General features: G+C 39.1%; 1 protein-coding gene across 9 annotated transcripts in view; it reads left to right on the top strand.

The window, feature by feature from the left end:
- Positions 1 to 10,183: 10,183 nt before the first annotated feature.
- The window catches only part of FAM168B (family with sequence similarity 168 member B), a 51,880-nt gene continuing 39,365 nt past the window's right edge, over positions 10,184 to 22,698 (top strand). For 8 of the 9 annotated variants that reach the window (XR_009959233.1, XR_009959235.1, XR_009959234.1 and 5 more), the window contains exons 1-3: positions 10,184 to 10,397; positions 16,963 to 17,043; positions 19,903 to 19,986. Coding sequence is in view for 1 of the 9 variants with exons in the window: in XM_062582350.1 (XP_062438334.1) it covers positions 16,974 to 17,043; positions 19,903 to 19,986 (154 nt within the window). In the remaining 8 variants the exon portion in view is untranslated. Of the gene's footprint in view, positions 10,398 to 16,962; positions 17,044 to 18,123; positions 18,209 to 19,902; positions 19,987 to 22,698 lie in introns of those variants that run through there. The other variant, XR_009959237.1, reaches the window with a different exon arrangement.

Genomic DNA, 22,698 nt, shown 5'->3' with positions numbered 1-22,698 from the left:
CTGCCTATTAAAATAAAAAACTCTTGTGGAAATACAGCCCTGAGAAGATCTGCTGAATATGTGCTGGTAAGTGACTTGCCTTTATTTACCCTGGGCATGTTTGAAAATTATTGTTTAGAGGGTTTTTTGTGGTTATTCTGTTTCTGTATTTTGGGACACTAAAACCTGCAACCTTAACCTTCCCTTCGTCTGGGCTGCTGCCCAGCAGGTACAGAGTGGCTATGTCTATATAACGTCAGAATAGTGTGCATTCACTCTTCATCCCACGCTCCTTCGTTGTCCAGTGTCCCCTGGCTCTAGCCTAGAGGGTGCCAGCTGACTCTCAGGGCACACAGACGAGGGCATGGGCAGTGTGGCTGCAGCTGGCTTCAGTCATGTGGCTCCATGAACAGGAGCTGAATTGAAGCATGAACCATAGCAGCTGTAGCCACCATGTCTCTCATGAGGACTTCACTTCTGAGGCTGTTGTTTTGGTTTGTTCTTAATCTTTGCTACTGAGAGCTTCTGCATCAACAAGGAAAACTATGAGACTGGGGTTGTGCAGGGGAAATTCTATGCTACTGATCAAACCTGTGTACCTAGAAGCTGTTTAGATTGGATGTGTCTGGCATTTTCCGGATACTTACAGAAAGTATCTTGTAGCAGTGAGCTCATGGTACTCACAATTATTAATTTGTTCTTTTTTTTTTCCGAACAGAATTGAAATTTAATAGAGATGTTTTATATCTGTGTCTGTGTTTCCTGTAAGGTATGGGTTACATGAGGGAAGAAGGACTACGGAAAGAATAACAGACATAATCTAGTTTGGAAAAGCTTTATGTGGTCATTAAGAAACAGAGCAGTTCACTCTGTATTTTCACCATGCAGTTTGCTTTTGACCCATGGGCCTAGCTAGGAGCACAAAATAGTATAGATTCAACTACAAGCAGTGTCCCTATGCTCAAATATAGGGACTTCTAAATGCAAGGAAATACACAAAGTTGTGAATGGCAGATTGTCTGCATTCCTGTTTATTATTTAGTTTCATAGAATATATTGCCTTCAATTTCTTAGTGAACTGCTTAGGAGATTTTAATGAACATTGTCAGCCATGTTTCCATCAATATGTGGTGCTATTGAGTTTTCCTTATTTGCATTATGGCACTGCTCATCATAAGAAATTGAACTCTTATTGTTTGATTAAGTTGATATTTTATTTGTAACATGTGACTTGTAGGGTACTGATATCTTCTTAAATTGCTGAGAAAAGAAAATGAAATAAGCTCATCTAAATTTTAGAGTCCAGCCTTTTAAGAAGCTAACCTCTTGGGAAGAGATCAGCCTTTAAACAATGTAGAATACCTATGCTAAAAGATAAAATATTATTAGAGATGGGTGGCTTTGAACACTCATCATTAAACACTGTCCATGGAGTCACCTAGTCCAGAATCAAAATTTTGAAAGTCAGGTACTAATTTCATACCAAGACCAGGTTACAAAATTGTCAAGGTCCCCACAAAAAACAGCACATGCTGATATACACACACTGTGTCAAGCTATGCATGTGATGACAGTACACAGCATTTTGCAAAAAGGTGCGAAGGATGATATCACTTTGCAGAAGTTCACAAGAACAGGTGGAGCATGCACTGACTGGGGGGAAAAAAAGAAAATGAATGATAACAGCATTACATAGCCTAGGGATTTAGAAAGGTGTATAAACTTTGTCTGATTATAGAAGCCACCTTGTTGCTAGCTACAGACTTGAAACATTAGTTATTCACAGGAAGCCCCTGGAAAAGCAATAGTGTTCTTATCTTATCTTGAGAATACCACATATTTTGAGTAGTATAACAACCTGTATGCTAAGCGCTCCTTAGATGTATAGCTGTAGGAAGAGCTTCTGCTTGTGATTTTTAATATATCTGCTAGCTAATTCAGAAATTGAAATGTAAAATCTAGGAGACTGTGAAGATTGGTGCCAGCCTCTTTAAAACTCCAGGTGTGTACATTAGTGAATGAATTACACTTATCCATAGATGTAGCTTGGTCAGCTGTGACAGATGCTGGAGTGATGATATGTTTAATTTAGTAAGTCATCCATGTATAATTCAGCACAAGTTAATACTCAATTTTGAAATAATCTTAGTTTTATGCGGTATCTTACCATGACATACACAGCCAAAATACTGCTTATGTCAAGATAAGAAATACAGCATTTTTAATTTCATTAATGACTTGTAGATCAGTCTAAAAGTGAAGTGTCATTCTTTGCATGTTCACTAAATGGAGCTACAAAGCAAAATAGCACATCATAAGTGAAGACATCAACTGAGAAGTGTCTTCGTGTGGTAGAAGGCCATTAAAACATGAATCATTTTTTAAAATGTGGCCTAACTTTGTCATAAAAAATCTTCTTTGGACCTGAACAAATATTTATTGTATCAGTGAGCTAACTGCAGAAGGATGTGGCAAATTGTAAAATCAGAAAAATGAAAAACAACAGTATTGAATGGAGCCTTAATAGAGTTGATAAGAGTGGAAGGGACCTCTGGAGATCATCTAGTCCAGCCCCCAAACGAGTGGCCCATACAGGAGTTGAATCCATGGCCTTGGCATTATTTGCACCACGCTCTAACAAACTAAGCTAAACCTAACCCCCAATAGTACTTCCTTGGATATTACTCAACAGTGATCAGCCTTTTTTAACTGAAAAGTAATAAAAAACATGGTATGAGGGGGATGGGTAATATGCTTGCCTGCTAGGGTTGTTTCTAGGTCAGGTAGCAGGGGAATAGTAATTAAAAATGAGGAGGAGGCCACCAATTTGGTGAGTCAGGCTTCGCACTGAAAAGCGAGTGGTTTAATATTGTCCAAACTAGACATGGCTAACCTCCATTTCCCTGTACTTGCTCATATCTTCATGGCTGTGATCAGTCTTGTGGCTACTGGCTAATTAGCAATTAAGTAAGTGGCTCTCACAGGTGAGATTGGTGTCCGTTATAAGCAGGGCTATAACAGTTCAGTCTACGTGTGCCAGGAAGCCTGGCAGTTGAGGTTTCAGGTGCAGGCATACAGGGAGTGCACACAAGAAAGAACTGTTTTCATCATTTTCAGTGAGTATTTCTTCTAATAAAGTTCTGGGGTTAGTACCTGAAGAAACCCATGCTCTGTAGGTCCTCATTAATGTCACATAAGTGTCAGCACTTGGCTGGATTACTGGAACTTTCCAAGCCGACTGTATTGGTAAGTGGAGGGAAATCGCTGGTGAGCATTACCACAGAAAAGTGCAAAAAGCACTAGGTGCTCACTTTGTCTTTAAAATGTCATGGAAATATCTGGCAGGTAATTATCATTTGCTTTTATGGAGTAACTCTTCAAGGCTTTCATCTCTACTGTTATAAGGACTTGGACTAGGAACTGTCAAGCTGAGTTGATTAATTTTAGTGGGTGTTTCTGCTCTAAAGTGCTTCAGATGCGTATTTCAGTGAGACAGGTATCTATCAGAGCAGAAGTGTGTAGAGCATTACCATCTGAAAGTGTCTCAATGCAGTGTCTGACTTGCTAATTTTAATAATTTGGAAGCACTTTAACAACACTGAAGAGTGACTAAACTGAAGGGCATTCAGCTGTCAAATAGTATAGCTTTTGGAAAAAAAAATATCAAGTTCAAGAGTTTTGCAAATAGTATTTCTTTCCGTATAGCAATAACAGCACTTCTTCCCCCAAAATGTTAACAGAGATATTAGGTAAGAATTGCAGCTCCTGTAAATTGGTTTGTGTGTGTCTATCTGAACTGAGTTACTGGCTTCTTAGCTGACATATATAAAATGAACAAATTTATGATATGAAAGAAAAAGTAATATCAAAGAAATTTAAACACTCATTCTAAAAATTCAATGTACATGCATATGCATGTGCATGAATGTACATACACAACACTAGTTGAAAGAAGTAGAAGTCACTATTTCAGCACAGCAAACGAGTATGGTAGCAGTCTGCAAAAATATCTGACAGATAAAGACTGAGAAACTTCAAAAATGTTTTGAAATTTCAATAATAATTTTCATTCTGCATGTTTCAAGAAGAAAATGATTTGTTTTAATTTTTAATATAGGTTGATTCCTTTGCCTTCCTTTTACATGTTATGCTTATGTTACATTATGCTTAAAACCAGCTTAATGAATGAAAGATGGAGGTGAATGAAGGATAGCAAAGTTTTTCACAATTTTTAAATGAGAGACTATATAGCAAAGTATATTCACTTTGAGAATTGCTCATTTTGGGGGAGGATGAGGAACAGAAACTGGACTGTGTACCTTTTCAAATAGTAATTTCATTGTTTTCCATGTTTCTTTTTACGTATTCTCTAATTTTTAGAGTAATATGGCTTTCTAAAGTGTTCTTAAACATTTCAATCATGCCCCTGTGGTGGGTGGAACAGCTCTCTCTGTCCTTCTGAGGGCCAGCCAGAAAAGCCTTTGCACTGAGCAACCCCCAGATCAGTGGGAACCATCCCAGCAGGTTCTGCACCGTGTGAACCACGCTTGGGCACCTTGGGCTCAAACCCTCCTGCAATCCCTATGTAAACAACTCGTGGCCAGGGGTGTGTGTGACGGGAGAGGGCTTGCAGCCCTCAGCCTGCTGCTCGTTGGCCACAGGACTCGGTGTGACGAGTGGAGCCAGCGGTCAGCTCGCCCCTGCAGAGACGAGGAGTGAGGTAGCAGTCAAACAGGAGCAACTTTTACTGCATTCAGACTCAAGTTAGAACCCGGATTTTAGTCACTCCTTCAGCGGTATTTCCGTCCTGTGGTCACAAGACTGCTCCCTGGCTGATTGCCTGGCCTCGGCACGCTGAACGTGCTAGCTGCTTTGGTGCTCAGGTATCTGGTGAGCACTTGCGGTCCAGCACCACAGTGCCAGGTGTAGCGCGTGTGCCTGCACTGGACGCTTGTGTGGCTACAAGTGTCCATCTCAGAGGGTTCTTTCAGCACCAGGCTGGTTCCCAGCAGACAGACCGATGGAGCCATCTGTGTAGTCTTCTGATTTCCAGCCTTCAGTTGCTACAGTGTCACTGGGTGCATGTTTTGTTTCAGAATAACTTTATGCTGCCAACTGATTCACATTTAAAATAGACTTAAAATTTTCCAGGGGCAGCGGTCATCTCCCTGCCTCTTTTGTGGTTCTCAAGAACCTTGTTTTTATGGAAATGAGTCACATCCTTAGAGCATGCTTCACTTATTTATATTGTTAAAGCAGAAACACAGATAAGAAAAAAATGTCCTCCGGGAGAATTACCAGGCCTTATGCTTAGATGTGACACAAAATAACTTGAAGCAGGCTTAGAAGAGAGAAACATTTAATAGTTACCATTTCAGTAAATAGCATAGGAAAAAGAATAAATTATACTGAGCTATGATTCTTAACAACATATCTATCTATTAGTTTATCCTTATCTTTATTTGGTTGGAGTTTGAAATTTTGCACAGTAGCTCAGATCTATGCTAAAATATACTGTATATTCTGGAAGAGGAGCAATTAGTCTGCTTACTGCAGGAATGTGAGAATTTGTTTTACTCCTAATCAGGGCTGTTTCAAGATGAAGCTAAACTAGCTTTTTAGTCTTCCATCCTGAGTTTCCATGGTAACAGCATGTAATCAACATATTTGTAAATAGCAACTATCCATTGAATTTCACACAATATTCAGCCACCTCAGGCATTTGTGCCACAGTTTTAACAACCTTGAAAGGTCCACTATGGTTTTCTTTTATTTTTACTGCTAGCAGGTACAATTATTTGGTGATATTTCTGTTTATTAAATCTTCAGTGATATAGTAGCTTTGTAGTGTGCATAAGTGTGTGCATGCCTGTACACGTGTGAATGTGTGTATATAGGCGGACACCATATCACATCATATATTCATGATGAAAGTGCCTTGGCATATTTCATTATAAAATCTTATTTTCAACTTTTCAACTTCTTATAACTTTGCCAACTTAAGGCCATTCAGGTTGAAATTTTTCATGACAGAGATTTCTGTTGTGCTAATAATTTGAAGTTTTAGCTAATTTTTTTCAGTTGTGGCCAAGAAGAGAACTATTTTGCTTTCATGGAGAAGATTCTTACGTTTCACTGGCAAGCCGTATAATGTTTACGCTTTAGAGTGTGTTGAAGTTGCCTTGTTGTTGCAGACATGGGGGTTTTTTTGCTGTCCTACTACAAAGTAACCAATATGTGGCCAAGTTTTAAGCCACTGAAAAATTTCAGCTCATGTACACTCAGTCTTGCCTTGCCTTCATCTCCAATTGCTTCTGCTTTGGTTTGGTGTAGCCTGGGGACACAAGGTGAAAGTATAAGGAGGGAGGGAGAGAGAGGGAGAAAAGGACCCTCCTTTGAGGGAGGTCACAGTTTCCATATAAAAATATATCCGTTTCTTTAGGTTAGTCCTGAATAAAGGACAACTGTTTATACTCATGAATTCCAGAAAATATTCCTCTCCCACAACAGAGAATAAATTGTAAGGAACAAAAAAAAGGGGGGGGAAGGATAATCCCTAGAGATACACCAAAATTAAAAAATTACATTGGGTGAAAATAAATGCACTGTTGACAAGAATTGCCAGTACCAGATATGTTTAAAACATACTTAACATACTTAAAGCGTGGCAATACCAGAAAATAATTTGTCTTCTGTTTTCCTCCTTTGGGATTCCATATAATAATCCTAATTTTTGCAAGTAGAAACTTAAAATGGAGCAAACATTATTTGGTCAAGTTTTGCATTGGTACTGTTACACTGTTTTCAGTAGTCTAGAACAGAGGCAACTAGAGCCCACATCTGTTTGCAAAAGACTGGAGACTCAGGTTCTTAGCTGTAATAGTTGGAGAAATCAACATAATCAGGAACTGATGACATTCTAATAAGACCAAATACACTCTTTCATTTTGATAATGAACATGTGGAAAAGGATGTGATAAATTAATAAAAAGGGTTTTATTTATTTAACATATCATATTTTTCTTTCCACAGGACTGAATTAAACCTACTTCTCTTTCTCATGCAAAACAGCAACAGTAAGTGACCCAGAATACTAACTGGCTTCTTTTTCTAAGTGTTACTCTTCTCACTCTTGTTTCTGGCAAATATAGGAAAAAAATTGACTATATTATTCCATATTACTCTCGGGAATTGTAAATATTTTACTGATACAGGTTTGAATGATCTTAAACATTTACTTACGGTAGTTTACTTGACTTGACATTTGAGTGCGGGAGGTTTAACTGGTTCTATGCAGAATTTTTATTGTTAAAATCTAAGGAAGGAACTTCTCAATTTTGTTTGTATAGACTCATGTAGACTTACAGCACTAAAAAAACAGAACAGGTGTTCACACTGCCAGCACCACTTCTAATAGCCTATATGCCTGTGAAGTATCTCTCCTCTGCTTTAAAATTAAAGAGGATTATTACAGTGTTTTCAACAATATTCAGCAAAACCGTAGCTGATGATTTGCATTGTTAAAAAATGTCACAACAGGAAAGCACATCTACAAAGCCCCACTAAATGTCACGATCCCCTGGTCCATGTTTTGTGTCCTTATTAATAGAAACATAGGAAATAAGACCTAGTTTATGTATTATTTGCTCCACCTCTGAGCAATTACATATCTAATCTACCAAGTGTCCAGATGTTCATTGGTAAGTAGGACACGGGGTGAAAATCTGCCTCTGTTCAATGGAAAAGAAATCAAACTAGTGAGAATTTCACCTAACACCTTTATATTTATCTGTGTAATAACAGAGTAGAGTTGAGCTGGGGTATGAGGTCCTAATATTTACATACGTTTCACATTCTGTTTTAATTTCATGTCTGTAATTGTGTAATTCCTAGCTATCAAATGCTTGTTTTGGATCATTATGAAGTTGTTACCATGTTTCCTGTTGTGTACTTACAGTCCCAGCTATGACGAAAATAGTATTTCATCTGGCTATTTAATATGTATATTATTTTTTATCATTTTATGCTTTGGAATCAAGACTCCATTGAATGCCCTTAAAAAGACATGTGAATTATGGAGAAGGAAGAGCTGAGACATAGCATACTTTCCTTATGTTAGCTATGCATAAAATAGGCATTCATTGAGTGAAAACACTTTTGATACTCATAAAATAGAATCAAAAGCAACGGTTCTGCTAGATAATAGATCTTTTATGTCTGGATTTGAGTTAAATGTATGCTACAGCTGGTGTCCATATGGAATTTTTTTCTCAGAGACTTTGTGTATCTGGTGGAGATACCTATGGTGGTTTGTCGTTGTAGAAAAGTGTGTGTAACATTTGTCCAGTACATAAATCCCCAAGGAACTAAATGCATATATAAAAAGGGACTGTTGTCCACTACTAAGCAAGGAAAAGATTCATTGCAAAAGGCATTGTGAGATATTTTTATCTTTGTGTCAGCAGGCTTCTGGCAGATGCCCTCAAAAAATCACACTACGTTTGCATATTTCTTCATCCACATACCGCTCTGAGTTATGTTTGGCACCTAAAGTGTTTTATCAAAAGATACATTTTTGAAGACTTTTAGTAATAGAGAGAGTCTTAAGGCCTGCAGAGATGGCATTTCAGTCTTGTGGAAAAACAAAGGAAAAAAGCTAAGGGGAAAAAGCATGAGAAGAAGTTCTGAATGGTGAAAAAAGGGGGTAGGGATGGAAGCCAAAAATGGGAAATGCTCATGAATAATTGTGTAGCATTTACCAGTCTTACTGGGGGCAGTCAAAACTGCCAAAAATCTATTTTTCAAACAAGATACTGTCTGGAGTATTTTTTCCTTACAGGGTAAATTTGAGACTCCGCTGAACAATCTGCTGAATGGCAGGTTCAGCTCAGCTGGTTAGAGCATGGTGCTGCTAGTGCCAAGGTTGCGGGTTCAGTCCCCCTTTGAGCTAGGCCGAGGGCTGGACTAGATGATCTCCAGAGGTCCCGTCCAACCTTACTGTTCTATGATAAGTTACTAATAGTAACATGACACTGCACAGCTCCTCCAAGATGCATGTGTTAGTAAGTTTTGCTTCCTTAAGGATCTATATTCCTGGTTTGTCATACACAGACCCCACCCCTCAACTATAGTGTTGAGATGACAATAAATTTCAGGACAGAAATTCAAGAAATTTCAATTGTCCCTCTGTTTATAGGCAAACCTGGAATATCGTTATCCAGAAACAAGAGTTGTCATAGCATTGCAATAGCCCCTCATTGCCACTGGGTGGTGGCTCTGCAAGGCAGTTACGCTCCGGGTGTAACTTACTCCGGGTCAGGTTTGCAGAGGCACAAGGTTTCCAGACAGCTCAGGCAGTGCCAGGTGGGATGGGTGACAGCAAGGAGAATTTGTAGCAGTGCAGGATAATTTGGGGGGGAGGGGGCATTTATTTTCAGATACATTGAATATTCCACAAAACACAACAGTGATTTTTGGAGGAAATATTAGCTCTCTATAGTTAATATCTTTACTTCTTCCCCTATCTGGCCTTTATGCTTGTAACTAAAAATAGAGTGATCTCCAACAGATGTATTGAAGTGGGTGAGGCTGCATCTTCTCAGGCCACTTGTTTGTTCATCACTGGTGTGGTTGCAGCTGCAGCACTCTCCCCTTCCCCGCCTGGGACTCTCTCCCCTCCCCGAGGAAGGCTGGCCGCACAAGCGAGTACTGCATTGTAGCGAAACAGTGTTTCCAAGGCACCCTGACGTTCAGTCCTGTCTAGGTATTAATAGTAACACTCCTCCTGTACCGTAGCTACAGGCAATGCCGTGACTCCCTGCCTTCTGTGGCATCTTTCTGCGAACGCCCCGCATGGCGGCAGCTCAGCTCGCACTCCCGGAGGGAGCCACAGCGCAGCCACAGCGCAGCCCGCCGCGTCCTGCTGCCGGCGAGGCCCGCGCCTCTGCCCCTTGTCACTGGGCCCGCGCCGCCGGGCGAGGGGAGCAGCGGCAAGGGCAAGGCGGCCGCGGCCTCGCTGGGCGGGGCGGGGCGGGGCGGGGCGGGGCGGGGCGGGGCGGCCCCGCCGCCGCCGCCGCCGCCGCCTCCGGCCGCCTCCCGCGCCCCGCCCCGCCCCGGCGTCACGTGCCGCGGGGCCGCCCGTCGCCTTCCGGGCACGTGACGGCCGCTTCCGCCCCTTCCCGCCAGCGCCCCCCCGCGCGGAAGTGACGCGCGGCCGCTGGTTGCTGCGCAGTTGTTCGGTGCGGCCGGGCGCGGAGGTGCCGGAGCCGCCAGGCGGTCACTGCCCTCCCCCCCCGCCTCCCTCCGCACAGGCAGCGCCGCCCGGCCCCGCCCGCCCGCCACCGGCGCCCCCCGCCCGCCCGCCGCGAGCCACCCAGCCAGCCACGGCCGGGGCCGCCACCACGAAGCGCCGCAGCCCGGTGAGTGCGAGGTGCCGCGCCGCACCGCGGGGGGCGCCGCCGCGCCGGGCCCGCTCCCACCGCGCCGGGCCCGTTATGTAAGGGAGGCCGCCGCGGCCTGCGCCGCCGCCGCCCGCCCCCCGGCGGCGGCCCCGAGCGGCGGCGCCGGCCTGGCTGGGCCCGGCCCCGCCGGCGGGGCGGTGAGGAGCCCTCAGCGCTGCCCACCGCGGGTCCTGGGCAGCTCTGACCGCCGCCGGCGGGCGTCTGAGCCGGGCCGGCCACGGCCCGACCCCCGCCGCAGCCCCTCCGCCGCGGCTCAGCCTGGGAAGAGCTCCCGTAGCGGATAACGCCGCGCGCCTGTAGCGCTCCCCGGGCGAGGCAGGCCGGGCGCTGCGCGCCTGGGAACGGCGCACGACGTCGGCCTCGTGTCGTGGGGAGGCCGCGCGGTGGATTTTCCAATAAATAATGGCAGTAACGCCCAAGTGCAGCTAAACTCTGGGTATAGCTTGCGTGTGGTATTTGTCCTGTCATCTTTGTATTAGTGAGCTGAGGGAGGAAATAATGATTTAGCCAAGTCTACAACCTGTAGATTTGTAAGATGGGGAAAAAAATCGTTCCTAGAATGCTGTTGTAGAATTTTGGGGACCCAGCCTTAAACATTGACCAGCCAAATAATGAAATCCATGCTCCGAGAACTGTAAAAAATTAGTTTTTAAGCAGGTGGCAGTATATCACTTCCACATGAGAAGAGCTGAGTTTAATGTGTTCTTAAAGTGTTCAGTAGTAGTACGTTACCTAATTGACTAGACTTTCTGTCTGCTTGAACATGATTTCATTGTAGGATATATAATTGTTAGTGTCATAAAACTTAAATGTGCATATAATGCATGCTTCCCAACCTGTGCTTTTTGTGGTAGCAATTATTCACTTATGGGGGATAAAACACTTTTTGAGATTCTATCTCTATTCAGAACTTGTAACAGTTTCACCTCATTTCCAAAAGGAATGTGGTATAAACTGAAAATGAACTTAATGAGAATGCTATGCAGGGTAATAATTTACCAAGAAGCAGAGCAGGCAGATTTAATCTGAATGTTCTAAGTATGATTCCTTCATGCAGCAAAACTTTATTTTTCCAGTTTTATTTTCTTCTGCTTTTCATAGACAGTTGATGCACTTGCACAAAATTGGTACTACACAGGCTTTTTGTAAGCCTTTTACCTTGACGAACTGACAGTTTTGCTATACAATTTAATTTCTCTGAAATAAAAAATAATTACATAGTAGATCTCAAAATTACGTAGGAAGTGCAAAGATTGGAGTTGACAACTTTTATTCTGTTACACAATAGCAATAACAGGAGTTGTAGGCAAAATGCAGCGAAGGAAGTGCTGAGCCACCTGTTAATAATCTTTTCATATCCTTTTCAGGGCTAGGGAGAGAGTTCTTTGCAATATTACTGTTTCCTGAAAAGTAGAAGAGTGCCACTAATGTACAAATGAAGTTGGTTCACCAGCAGGATGTTGGTATCCCCTGTCAATTTTTGGTAAAGGTTTCTTCTTAAGAATGATATGTGGAACTAATTCTGTAATTACATTAATATGTAATTACATTAACATGATTATGTTGTGTGTGTCTTGACTGACACTGGGCACAAATAGCATTGGTGTTTAATATTAAAGTATTTCAGTTCTCTTATTCAGCGTTAAAATCTGAAACCACTAATAGAGTAGGCTTCAAATGAGAATTCTATTGATTGAAAAGGATTAGAAGTCTCTTAAAAGCTCTATTCCTTTGTAATCTTTTAAAAAAACAAAACAGTGTGCACATGCACACAAAAATATCCACAAAGGGGGAGTAGCAAGTGTCTCATTCTTTCATGGAAAGAACATCTTGTAATGTGAGCAAAGGAAGAAAGCTTGCACACAAATGACTTTTCCAGCTTTGTCTTGTACTTTATATACAAACTTGGGTGAAGTTGTTCATTGTCCTTTTCCGGGCTCTGATTCTACAACCTAAATCTGTACTGCCAGTATTCAGTCTTACTCCCTTCCTTGTGCTGAAACTTGTGCTCTGTTAGCCATTTGGTGATGTGTTTTAGCTCCCGTAACTTAGTAGGGGGGAAAAAAAAGAAGACACAGCAACTCCCTCTGCCCAGTAAAACCCAACAGAAAGTGGAATTCTGCTGGCCTACTTAACTGACCTGGCTTATTTTAATGGTTTAGAGTGCTCGTGCTGTCCCAAAGCAGGGAGTGGGGTTGCATGCTACAAGGGGAAAGTACATCAGTACTGTGTAAGCATTGATGCAAACTGACTTGAGTCATGGACCACCTGAAACCCATGCTCTGTTATGAACAGAGGGTAATATTTACCTCCTAGTGAAATTCAATGACCTGTTTTGAGATCTTGAAGGAATGGAGGGAATGAAGTCCCCATTGGCTGCAAGTATTGAATGCAGTGTGGAAAGTGCTGTTTTAGGCTTTATGAAGTCTTGAATTCTCCTAATATGAGCCCTTGTTATTTAAAACAGTCGTGACAAAATGCACGTTCTTTAGCCCAGGATTTGCATCAAAGCTTTTATTTCAGAGTCGGAAGTCTCGATGGAATCTCGATGCAACTCTTTAATCGGTGTCGGTTGTTCGAAGAGCAGAAGTGTTCTGAACTATATTTTTATTTAGCAGTGGAACTGACTTTTTTGGATTATAAACTACAGCGATTTTAGGTGTTGTGTTTTACCACTGTTAAGTTTTGACTGGAAAGTAAATGAGTAAAATGCAAAATGTTATTAAGATAAGTTTGTGCCTGTTCAGGAATTGTATTTAAGTGGCAAGTGGGTCCTCTGTATGGTTTCATAGCAAACAGTTATCCTTCTGAAACTGTTCCAGGATTGATTGGTGTTAAATACTTTAATGTTTTAGAATGAATCTTCTCAAATTCTGAGAAAGAAAACATTAGTGGACAGCAGTATGTCTGCTTTTGGCAAAATGCTTATTGAGGGGATGTTCTTACCCAACTCTTGTGATAAAAATCTGTAATAAAATGAGCACAAAGTGACATTTAGTAAGTCTAATTCTCACAGTTTTTCCACACAACTTTGAAAGAAAATAGTGAGAAAATACACCAGTTACAAAGGAATGTGCAGTTTGTTTTATAGTATTGGCATTAGTCTGTAGTCTTTTTGGCACATACCTGTATAAAATAATTTTAGAAAATAAAAGCTTTCAGAAACACATTCAGCTATAGGAAAAGTGTACCGAAGTGAAATTGCTGGAGCTTTAGCGTTAGCAGCGGTTGGCCTTTGTGCTCAGCTTCCCAAAACATAAGTTTAAGAGGAAAAGGATTGTCATAATATCTATCCCAAGATGAGATTTGACAAGTTTGATCAAACCGAATTTGATATGGCCCTAGCAAGAACGGAATATGAAGCATTTACATTTACCAAGTGTTCTTGAACAGTCTCCGATGACCTGTACTTGAGCTGAAAGAATGTTTAGTTGACTTTGTGTAATTTATATACAGTTGGCTATGTATAATTTATATGCAGATGATGCTCAGTAGACATTTATTTACATGTGCATTAACATGAGAGTGCTTTAGAGGAGATGCCACCAAAAAGGTTGAAAACCATGCTGCTTTGGGTTCAGTTTGTACTAGTTCCCCTACTGTTTGATGTGGACTTCAAGCATTACAGAGAAGTGGACTGCAGGGCTCCATGTTTCAATATAACAGATGCCCTTCCAAGTAAGATTATGTTAAGGATGGGATGATTGCAACCACTGAGTAATGCTGTATAATTATACTTGCACATGTTAGGTTCTTCACAGAAGATATGAAAATAATTATTTTTAATTAGTGTTGGATCTGAAGCTTTGTCTGCATTAGGAAAACTTGCAAGCACTTTTTTAACTGGTGGTTCTCAACTTATATTTCAGTAGTGAAAACTAGATTGTAGAAGTGGTAGTGATAAAAAGCACACTCCTGTCCAACTGAAGTTGTGCTTATTCATAAATATATGTGGTGCGACTATGCTGATTCAAGTGAATGCTTGTGAGTTTCATGTGTAGATTCATTCCAAGTGGAAGTTGACATGTTTCTTTTTTTCTTTTTTTCTTTTTTCTTTTTTTCCTTTTTTTTTTTCTTTTTTTGGTATAAGAGAGCTTGCAAGCTCCTAAAGCCGTAGTTTTATTTCCTTACCTAAGTGGAATTCCTTTTTCCTTAATCTAACTTCTTAACACTCTTAACCTACACATGCATCTCATGGAATACGTGCCCTTATGTTCTTCTGCAGTCATTAACTGCTAATACTTCTGATAGTTTGTCTTGGTATTTTCCCAAATATTTACAGAATGTCCTTGCTATTTCTCTAGTTGTTGTGCCCCTCTCCTTTCCTTTTTTCTTCCTTTTTGTTGCTATTCAAAATGGTGGCAGGGTTATAGTGTCGTCTTTCCTCCTAGTTAATTCAGAGACTGCAAGGAGGAGCAGCATATTTGTAGTGAAGTAGGGATGGCAAGGGAGGTTGTTTAGATTTGAATGGAAAGACCAAGCCATATCCTGTAAGATCTTTATTTCACAATTTGGACATGCCAATACTGAATTGAAGCTTGGACCTCTCATGAGTTTTGTAAGGTTACAGGCAAAATACGACAAAGCCAACACTGAAATAGGAGCAAAGATGGCAATGAGAAAGGAATGCAGGGGAGATCGTAAGAGGACAGACTGAAAGTTTTCAAGTAAAACCCTACTACAGTGAAATATTAGACTGGCATGCTGACTGATTAAGGTACAGATATAATACTCTAAATTCCACTGTTCTTTATTGGGAAATAATGCTTTATACTTAAAGAAAGAAGCTTGTCGTGGAGTATTTCTAAACGAGATTCATGCTTTCTTCATGTTGGTCAGGTAATTAAATCATGTTGCTTAAGGAGCTTTCTTGATATTAGGCAATGTAATGACAATTAACTTGTTTTTAATGGATTTTATTGTCCTGCAATGCAATCAAATGTAAAGCTGAAAAAACATAAAAGTACTATTTAGGTTATTTTATAGTATTGCTAGGTTTAAAAAAAACCTAAACCCAGTAAGTGATTGAATCTTGTAATTCTGGTACATTGAGTTTGAGTTGTTGTGAAGCCTGGTAATAAACTTTTTGAAAGCATGTGTTTTCTGAATTCCTCATGTTACACAAATCTTTCTTTTGCTTCTGTTGTAGTTTATTAGATATTGCTAAAAATCTTGCCACAGGGCTGTTGTTAATATTACTCCTTTTAACAAGCAAACTGCTTCCTAACGGTCATGCTTTATATGCTCACTTAACTAAGGTTTATTGGGGAAGATACACTGATAAACTTAACTCAGTTTTATGTTAGAGTGTATTCAATGACTAAACTATTGCAGACATAATTATGAAGTTTATTTTGTGTCATAAATTTTATATTTACAAAACTTCGTAAAACTGTAGTGTAAACTGTTTAGCACTGTTTCTTCAAGTAAGGTTGAGTCACTTCCCCTTCTATATTGAGATGCACAAATATTGGATATTAGCGGTTAATAAGAAAATGTAATTTGATAGTTTGCCCCTCTGTCTTGCCATCAGAGGCTATTTCTAGTGAAAAATTGGCACTCACAGCTGGAGGAGGTAGATCTGTATATAGATACAGAATAGCGGAAGACTGAAGATAGATTAAAGGGATTAATTTTTTTCTTTTTGGAGGGACAGGTAAACTGTTAGAAAAGCAATTGGGAGCAGTACTCTGTCACATGGTGTGGTCTTGCTTATAACTGCCGTGCAGTGATTTCTATCCTGTAACTAAGTTTGCTCGAAAAACTTAAGAAAGCATCTTCAGTGCCCTCCTACTTACCTTGATGTTTACATATAAGATGTGCTTTTAGCGCTGGAGTTCAGTTTTGTTCCTACCAATGAGGCTAATTATAAGTGCCTTTTTAGGGTGTGAATACATAATTCGGAAATGGCTGGACCTTGCTGTTAACTTGTCATACACTCCTGGGAAGTTAGTTAACAGCAGTAAATTACTTAGTAAGCTTTCTAATATAGAAATCTCTCCCCCCCCCCCCCCCATTTAATCCTTCAACTGTTGATGGTGAGGGAATTTAGTACTGATAAAGGATTAGAATCTCAGGTTTGTAATGCCAGTAGTAGTAGAATGTAAGAATTTGCATCTCTTGGCTAGATGATTAAAGCAAGAAATGAGATGAAACCCAGACTGGTAGGAGGTGCAGGCAGGTGCAGAATTTAGGAGTGAAGTGAACTGCTGCAGTGGGTTGGTGGATTTATGTTCTGTGGGGGCATTTAGAGGGAGCATCTAGGGATGAAAAAGCTTCGAAGGCATGCTCCACTGCAGGGAATATTTCGTATTTGAGAGGTTCTCTATCTGATTTGAGGGGTTGTGATGCTTTGAAACTTAGTTCTGGATGATTCTGTCTTGCTTTGTAGCTATTGTTTAGATTCTGGTATGAGTAGTGGAATTGCATTATACTTTTTCCTTCATTTCTGGTTCCCTGTTGCTGCTGAGAATTCAAGCTTTTCCTATGCCTGAATAATTTTTTTTTCTCTTCCCCAATTTAGTTACTGAAATCATGAATCCTGTGTATAGCCCTGGATCTTCTGGGGTTCCCTATGCAAATGCCAAAGGAATTGGTTATCCAGGTAAGTAACTCCTGGTTTTTCAATGAACATCACTTGTATTGATCTCTACTGTAATCCAGAAGAAATGGTCACATAATAATAGCTTCACATGTGATAGTTTTTTGAGTGAGACTTCAAGAATCATGAAAGTTGTTCTGACTGTTCTTTAGCAGCTCTTCCATCTTTCTTATCTCAGGAGCTCTAATAACTTTGTTTTACAAGAAAAGCAGTCAATGTATTTCTGTCTCTAGTTGGCTGGCACTGTTAACCTTTCTCCTCTAATTTTTGTTCATCAAATACTGTCTTTTGACTGCTGAAAGTATAACATCAAAGTTGAGACCAAGACAATGACAAACAAAACTTAAGAGAGAAATAAGTGTTTTTTCTTGGTCTCTGCTTCTCATTTGGTTTCTAATTTCTCACTTTTTTTTCCCACTCGCTTCTAAATGTTCAATGTGAGCAGACTCGGTTTCTGATATCCTGCTAGTTAAAAAGTTTGATAAGTCAATAATTAGATATGGTCAGGACTTTCCAAGGAGAAAGCTGAAGTGAAGGACTCTGTGCCTCTCTGAGGCACTTCAGACAACAATGTCTTGATAAAGTGTCTATTGCTGATGTATGTGGGGTAAATGAATTATTCCATCCTGGGAGACACTGGAGCATCTTTAAAATCAGATTTTACATATCATAACAATTAAATCTACATTGCTTTTCCAGGGAGACTGTTTTGTGATTTAGTTATCTGTGTTGGGGACTAGAATTCGTTCTGTGCTGTTACTGTTTGTATTCTGTGTATCTATACTGTGTTCTCCTACTGGTATTTCGTTTTTAGTATGTTCAGTTTTTAATTGGTATTACAGTTTTTAAATTTGTGTTTCAGATCTGATAGTGTACTTTCCTTCCCTCCTTTTCCATATTATTGTTTCTTCTCCTAAAATTCTGATGCATATATGAATTTTCTTTATTGTGATTTGATCTTCTCTGAACCCTTTTAATTTTCAGGAATTTCTTTTTCTTCCCTCAAACTAGCGTACCTTTCTTAACCTTCTACAATATTTATGAAGGGAAGACACAAAGTATGTTCCAACAACTTTAAGGCTGTTGAGTGACTGAAATGATGTAGTAATAAACTGCAAAGATGATGCTGTGTATTCATCAGCCCTGAAGGATGGTCTTACTCTTTTCTGTAACTATCTTAATTATGTGGACTAATATGGACTACAGCAATAGTCTATTAAGTCGAGCTGTGGTAGTTTACTAATTAGTATCAGTTGCAGTACATTTATTTCTATTTTCATAGAAGATCAATTTTCAAGGCTTTCTTTTGCTTTACATCAAGATTATTGTGAGTTATTTAAATATATAAATGCTACTTTGCCTTTTCGTCTCTTCATTTTTCTAAATAAAGACCTATACTAGAAGCAAAGGTTTTGTTGGTACATATAGCCATTTACACATTGCCCTAAAGCTGTTGTTTATACTATTGAAAGTGGTACACTACTTACTTATGAAGATAAACTATTTTAGATCTATAGATAGCTGTTTAGAAGTTCTTAAGTTGTAATATTGTTTAATCTTTTAGTATAAGATAATATATAGTATATATATATATATTGGCACTCTTAATTTGATTGTAAGTTATTATAACTAAAATATATAGAAATTAAGTAAAGGTGTTATAAAGGTGCCTTAAATGTCATGTCTCAAAGTGATCATTCAGAGTGTTTCATTACAGAGTTAAGTCATTTATACAAATATAACTTAAAAAGTCAGCTTAATCAATTATTTTACAGTGACACAAATGATTTACTGACCTGACTAATTCTACTTTAAAGACCATGAAATAAATACAAAACATTCTATAAAATTGAAAGTAGACTTGCATTTTTAGGGTGTTTTGTTTTTGTTTTGTTAATTACTGTATGACTAAGTCTTTTCTTTGTTTTTCTTCATGTAAAAACTACTGATTCTTCATTCAGAATCATTGACTTTATGTGGGTTGCTTGGTAGTAGAAAGTAATGAGCCTATTGCTAGGAGGAATGTATTATTTAAGGGCACTGTTTCTGAAGCTGTTCCATTTTCAACAGCCTATTTGAGGCTGTTAGATGGGTTTTATAATGTTAAGGAATCAATCTCCAAATGCTCTTACAAAGCTGAAACAAACTTTGTGTATTTCAACTAACTGGTGTTTTTTTGCAAATGATATTTTTACCTTATATTTGAGACCAGTGTTTCACACTTAGCCTTAGTGGTTCTTTAATTCTGATGTAGAAGATTTTACCTAATGTTTTGCTGCTGCCTCAATGAAACACATACTGTTGAGTGTGACGATACATGGCTGAAACTGGTGAGCTTGTCTGGCGTATAAGCATAATAACAAATCTCTGCCAAATGAAACAAGCAGTTTGGAGTGCTTAAGGTTGCTTTGTACTCTGTACTTGTACTCTCTTGTGATATCTTACCTGGGAAGTCAGAGTCACTGAGACTTTTAGGGATTTCATTATTTCTGTGAAAAAGGCTTTTTTTTTTCTTCAGATTAATATTTTATGTACATCATTTCTTCAAACTCATGGGGTTTGGGGTTGTTGCACAAAAACTTGTTGTTCTACTACCATTGCGTTATATATTCTCAGACTTTGAGATTTGCTGAAACAGAAGGGAATTTAAAGGGAGGCCAGTATTTCTGACTAATTGTGCCTTTCAGCTAACATGTAGCTTCAGTTGGCTTGGTAGAAGAGAGCAGCACAGAATTTTGGTTTAGACAGTGTGATCAAAGGCCATCTGTTAGTTCATTTCAGTTGAAAAGTTGTGCAGTGAGAATCTTTGAGAGTAAAGCTTAGTTAGACTAGAAAATAACTTTGACCTATTCTTTCTTCTAGCTGGCTTCCCAATGGGCTATGCAGCGGCTGCTCCGGCCTATTCCCCTAATATGTATCCTGGAGCAAATCCTACTTTCCAAGCAGGTATGTGTAATGTGTATGTCTAAGCAATAACCTCAAATTCAGAAATTATTAGAACCAAAACTGAGGAAGAACTACTGGGGCTTACTATAACACTTGTACTATGAGAAGTTTCATAGTACTTTGAATGTGAATCAAAGAACTATCTGATAATTTTTAAATGAATATAATTATGTCTTAAGATATGTTCTACTGCATTGCCTTTAGAGAAGGGGAAAACTGAGTTCTTATAGCTGTTGTTTTTGTACTTCAGACTTTAAAGCTTGCACTGTACACTTTCCTTCACTACTTCCTCCTTGACTTCACTTGCTTTGCATTCTATCAATTATTTCCAGGTTTCTGGCTTTTGGGCTTTTTTCTTTTTCCATTTGTCTGCTTGGCAGGTTTCTTCAAGATCTATTTTCTTGTTGTATTCTTAGATCATATCTCTTTCCAAATTCAGCTTGCTGCCTGCTTTTTGCTTTCAGAATTGTCTCTCACAAATTGATTGTCTGAAAAGGCTAGTTGCTGGGCAAAACTGTCTTGTCCATAGCGGGCCATGTAGAATGATCTAGGTAACTGCACTTGTGTGATTCTCAAATAAGAGAAAGGGAATGTGATATGCCTAGAAAATGGAAGGTCAAAGGATATACATAAGAGAAACCAAAGCATTCACGTAAGATACTTTTATGTAATTCTGTTTTCACTAATATAATACAATGTTGATGTACTAATATATGAAACAAAACAAACTGGTAGCTATTCGCGTTACATTTGCACCTAGACTAGGAATATATATCTGGTAGAAAGATACTGCTTGAGGGGTTATTACCTACTGAGGAATTCCTTAAGTTACCTTGTTAATGTACATCTGGGCCATCTTCAGGAACTCTTTCCTTGTATATATTAGGCCAGTGTTTCCAAGAATATGTGCACATATGCAAATTTGGCCATGAATGCCTTTGTGTAGTTTATGGGGATAGGAAAGAATGGTATTTCATGTTGAGAAGGTACATCGCAGCAGCCTACTGGCAGTATTGAAGTTCAGTGTTCCTGAAGTATGGCGTTTCATTAACTGCCAGGAGACTTGTTAGTCATAAAGTCTTAGTATCTCTCGCAGTTGTACGTCCAAGTCTTGGTTACTTAGTTTTAAGCTGAATGATTACACAAGCATTGTATCTCAAAAAGAAAAACAGACTTTTTTAGTCTGTTTTCCTCATGTCAGCTAGGTTGTAATAGAAGGCTGTATTTTTGGGGGGAAGATTCTCAATTGTTAGACTTGATAATGTTGTAAGAATAGTTTGCAATGTTGGAATATATCTCATGCTACCTAAGAATGAAGCCAAGGTAAGAAATATTTCAGGTGTATGAAAAATGAATAAAGATGTATAAAATCTTTGTTCACTATCTTAAAATACTTGTTATTTTTCTAAAGCTAATACCATTAGAGTCTTTATTGCTGTTGAATGGAAAACAAGCTTTTATTTCAGAACTAAGAGTAGCTTTATTTTTTTAGCTCCACCTAAAACCTGAAATTTAAAATGTCTAAATCTTTCTAGTTAAGACTAGTAACTGTTTGAAGTAATTTATCCTAACAACTGCGATTTTTTAGCTCTAATGGAAAATGTGCAATAGTATTTTTCTGATAAAGCTACTTGTGTATATAATTTAAACTCCTGTAAAGTTGTTTCGCACAGTAGTATTTGAATGTGCAATAAAATTGCTGTTTAGAACAGGTATCTTTTTACAGGTATTTTTCTTAAATTTGTGTATGTTTGAATAACCATGTGTTTTAAAACCGTCCGTCACTGAAAAGGAGGGAAAAATGAAGTGGGGAAAAAAGAAGACTTCTAGTACAGATACACTACTTCACAAGAATCAAAGTTAAATTGCCTGTGCAATTAGTTGATTGGGTTTTAGAATGAGAGGGGACAGGCTTCATTGGAGGCATAGTTGTAGTTCAGTGCTAATGCTGTGTGTCCAGCACTTTGAAACTTAGTGTTTTTCAAGACAAATACCTCCCATGCTGGAAATAACCTTTATTTCCCCAGCATGCACTATTCTTCAACTTATGTAGGATTTCTAAAAAGAATAATCGTTTGGATGAGTGCTGTGGTAGCCTGTTTCGGTGTCTGTAAAGGTCGTAAATGTTATTAGAAATAATAAACTTATTTTCATAGTTAACATGATAATTTTCTGCATGAAGAGTAGAGTGAAATTGAAAAGTGTGTTCTCCTGCAGAAAGAATAAAGGTGGTCTGTCATCACACTATCTGTTAAAAAAAAAAAAATTCTTTTTGCTATCACAGCAATATCGGTCTTGTAAGTGCTATGTTGTTTCAGATCTCAGTATTGAAGTCAGCACGTTCTAGACTTGGATAGTTTTTAAAGTCAACTTCATCTTTAATCCTGTAATACCAATATTTTTGTTATAATTATCAGGTAGTTTTAGTTTTTCTTCTTTACTTGTGTTGTCCTGACACTAGCAAGTTCTGTTCTAGCTAAATAGTAACTTTAGATTTGTCTGGATCTTAAAGCTGACGGAGTCCTCATTCATATACTTCATCATGTTATATTAATTTTTAAAACTAATTTTCTGTACACCATATAACATGTGTTTATTACCAATATAGACCCTGTGCTTAGTTCTTGAAGTAGCTGTCAGCATCTTCCATTGCTTAAGTGAGACTTCTTAGCATGCTTCTACTTCTAGAGTAGCTGCTTTTGAAAAAGGTGT

Source organism: Rhea pennata, chromosome 9 (assembly GCF_028389875.1).
Source record: "Rhea pennata isolate bPtePen1 chromosome 9, bPtePen1.pri, whole genome shotgun sequence".
NCBI lineage: Eukaryota > Metazoa > Chordata > Aves > Rheiformes > Rheidae > Rhea > Rhea pennata.
Note: the sequence above shows the minus strand (reverse complement) of the source record. Positions and strands in the feature narration are given on the sequence as shown.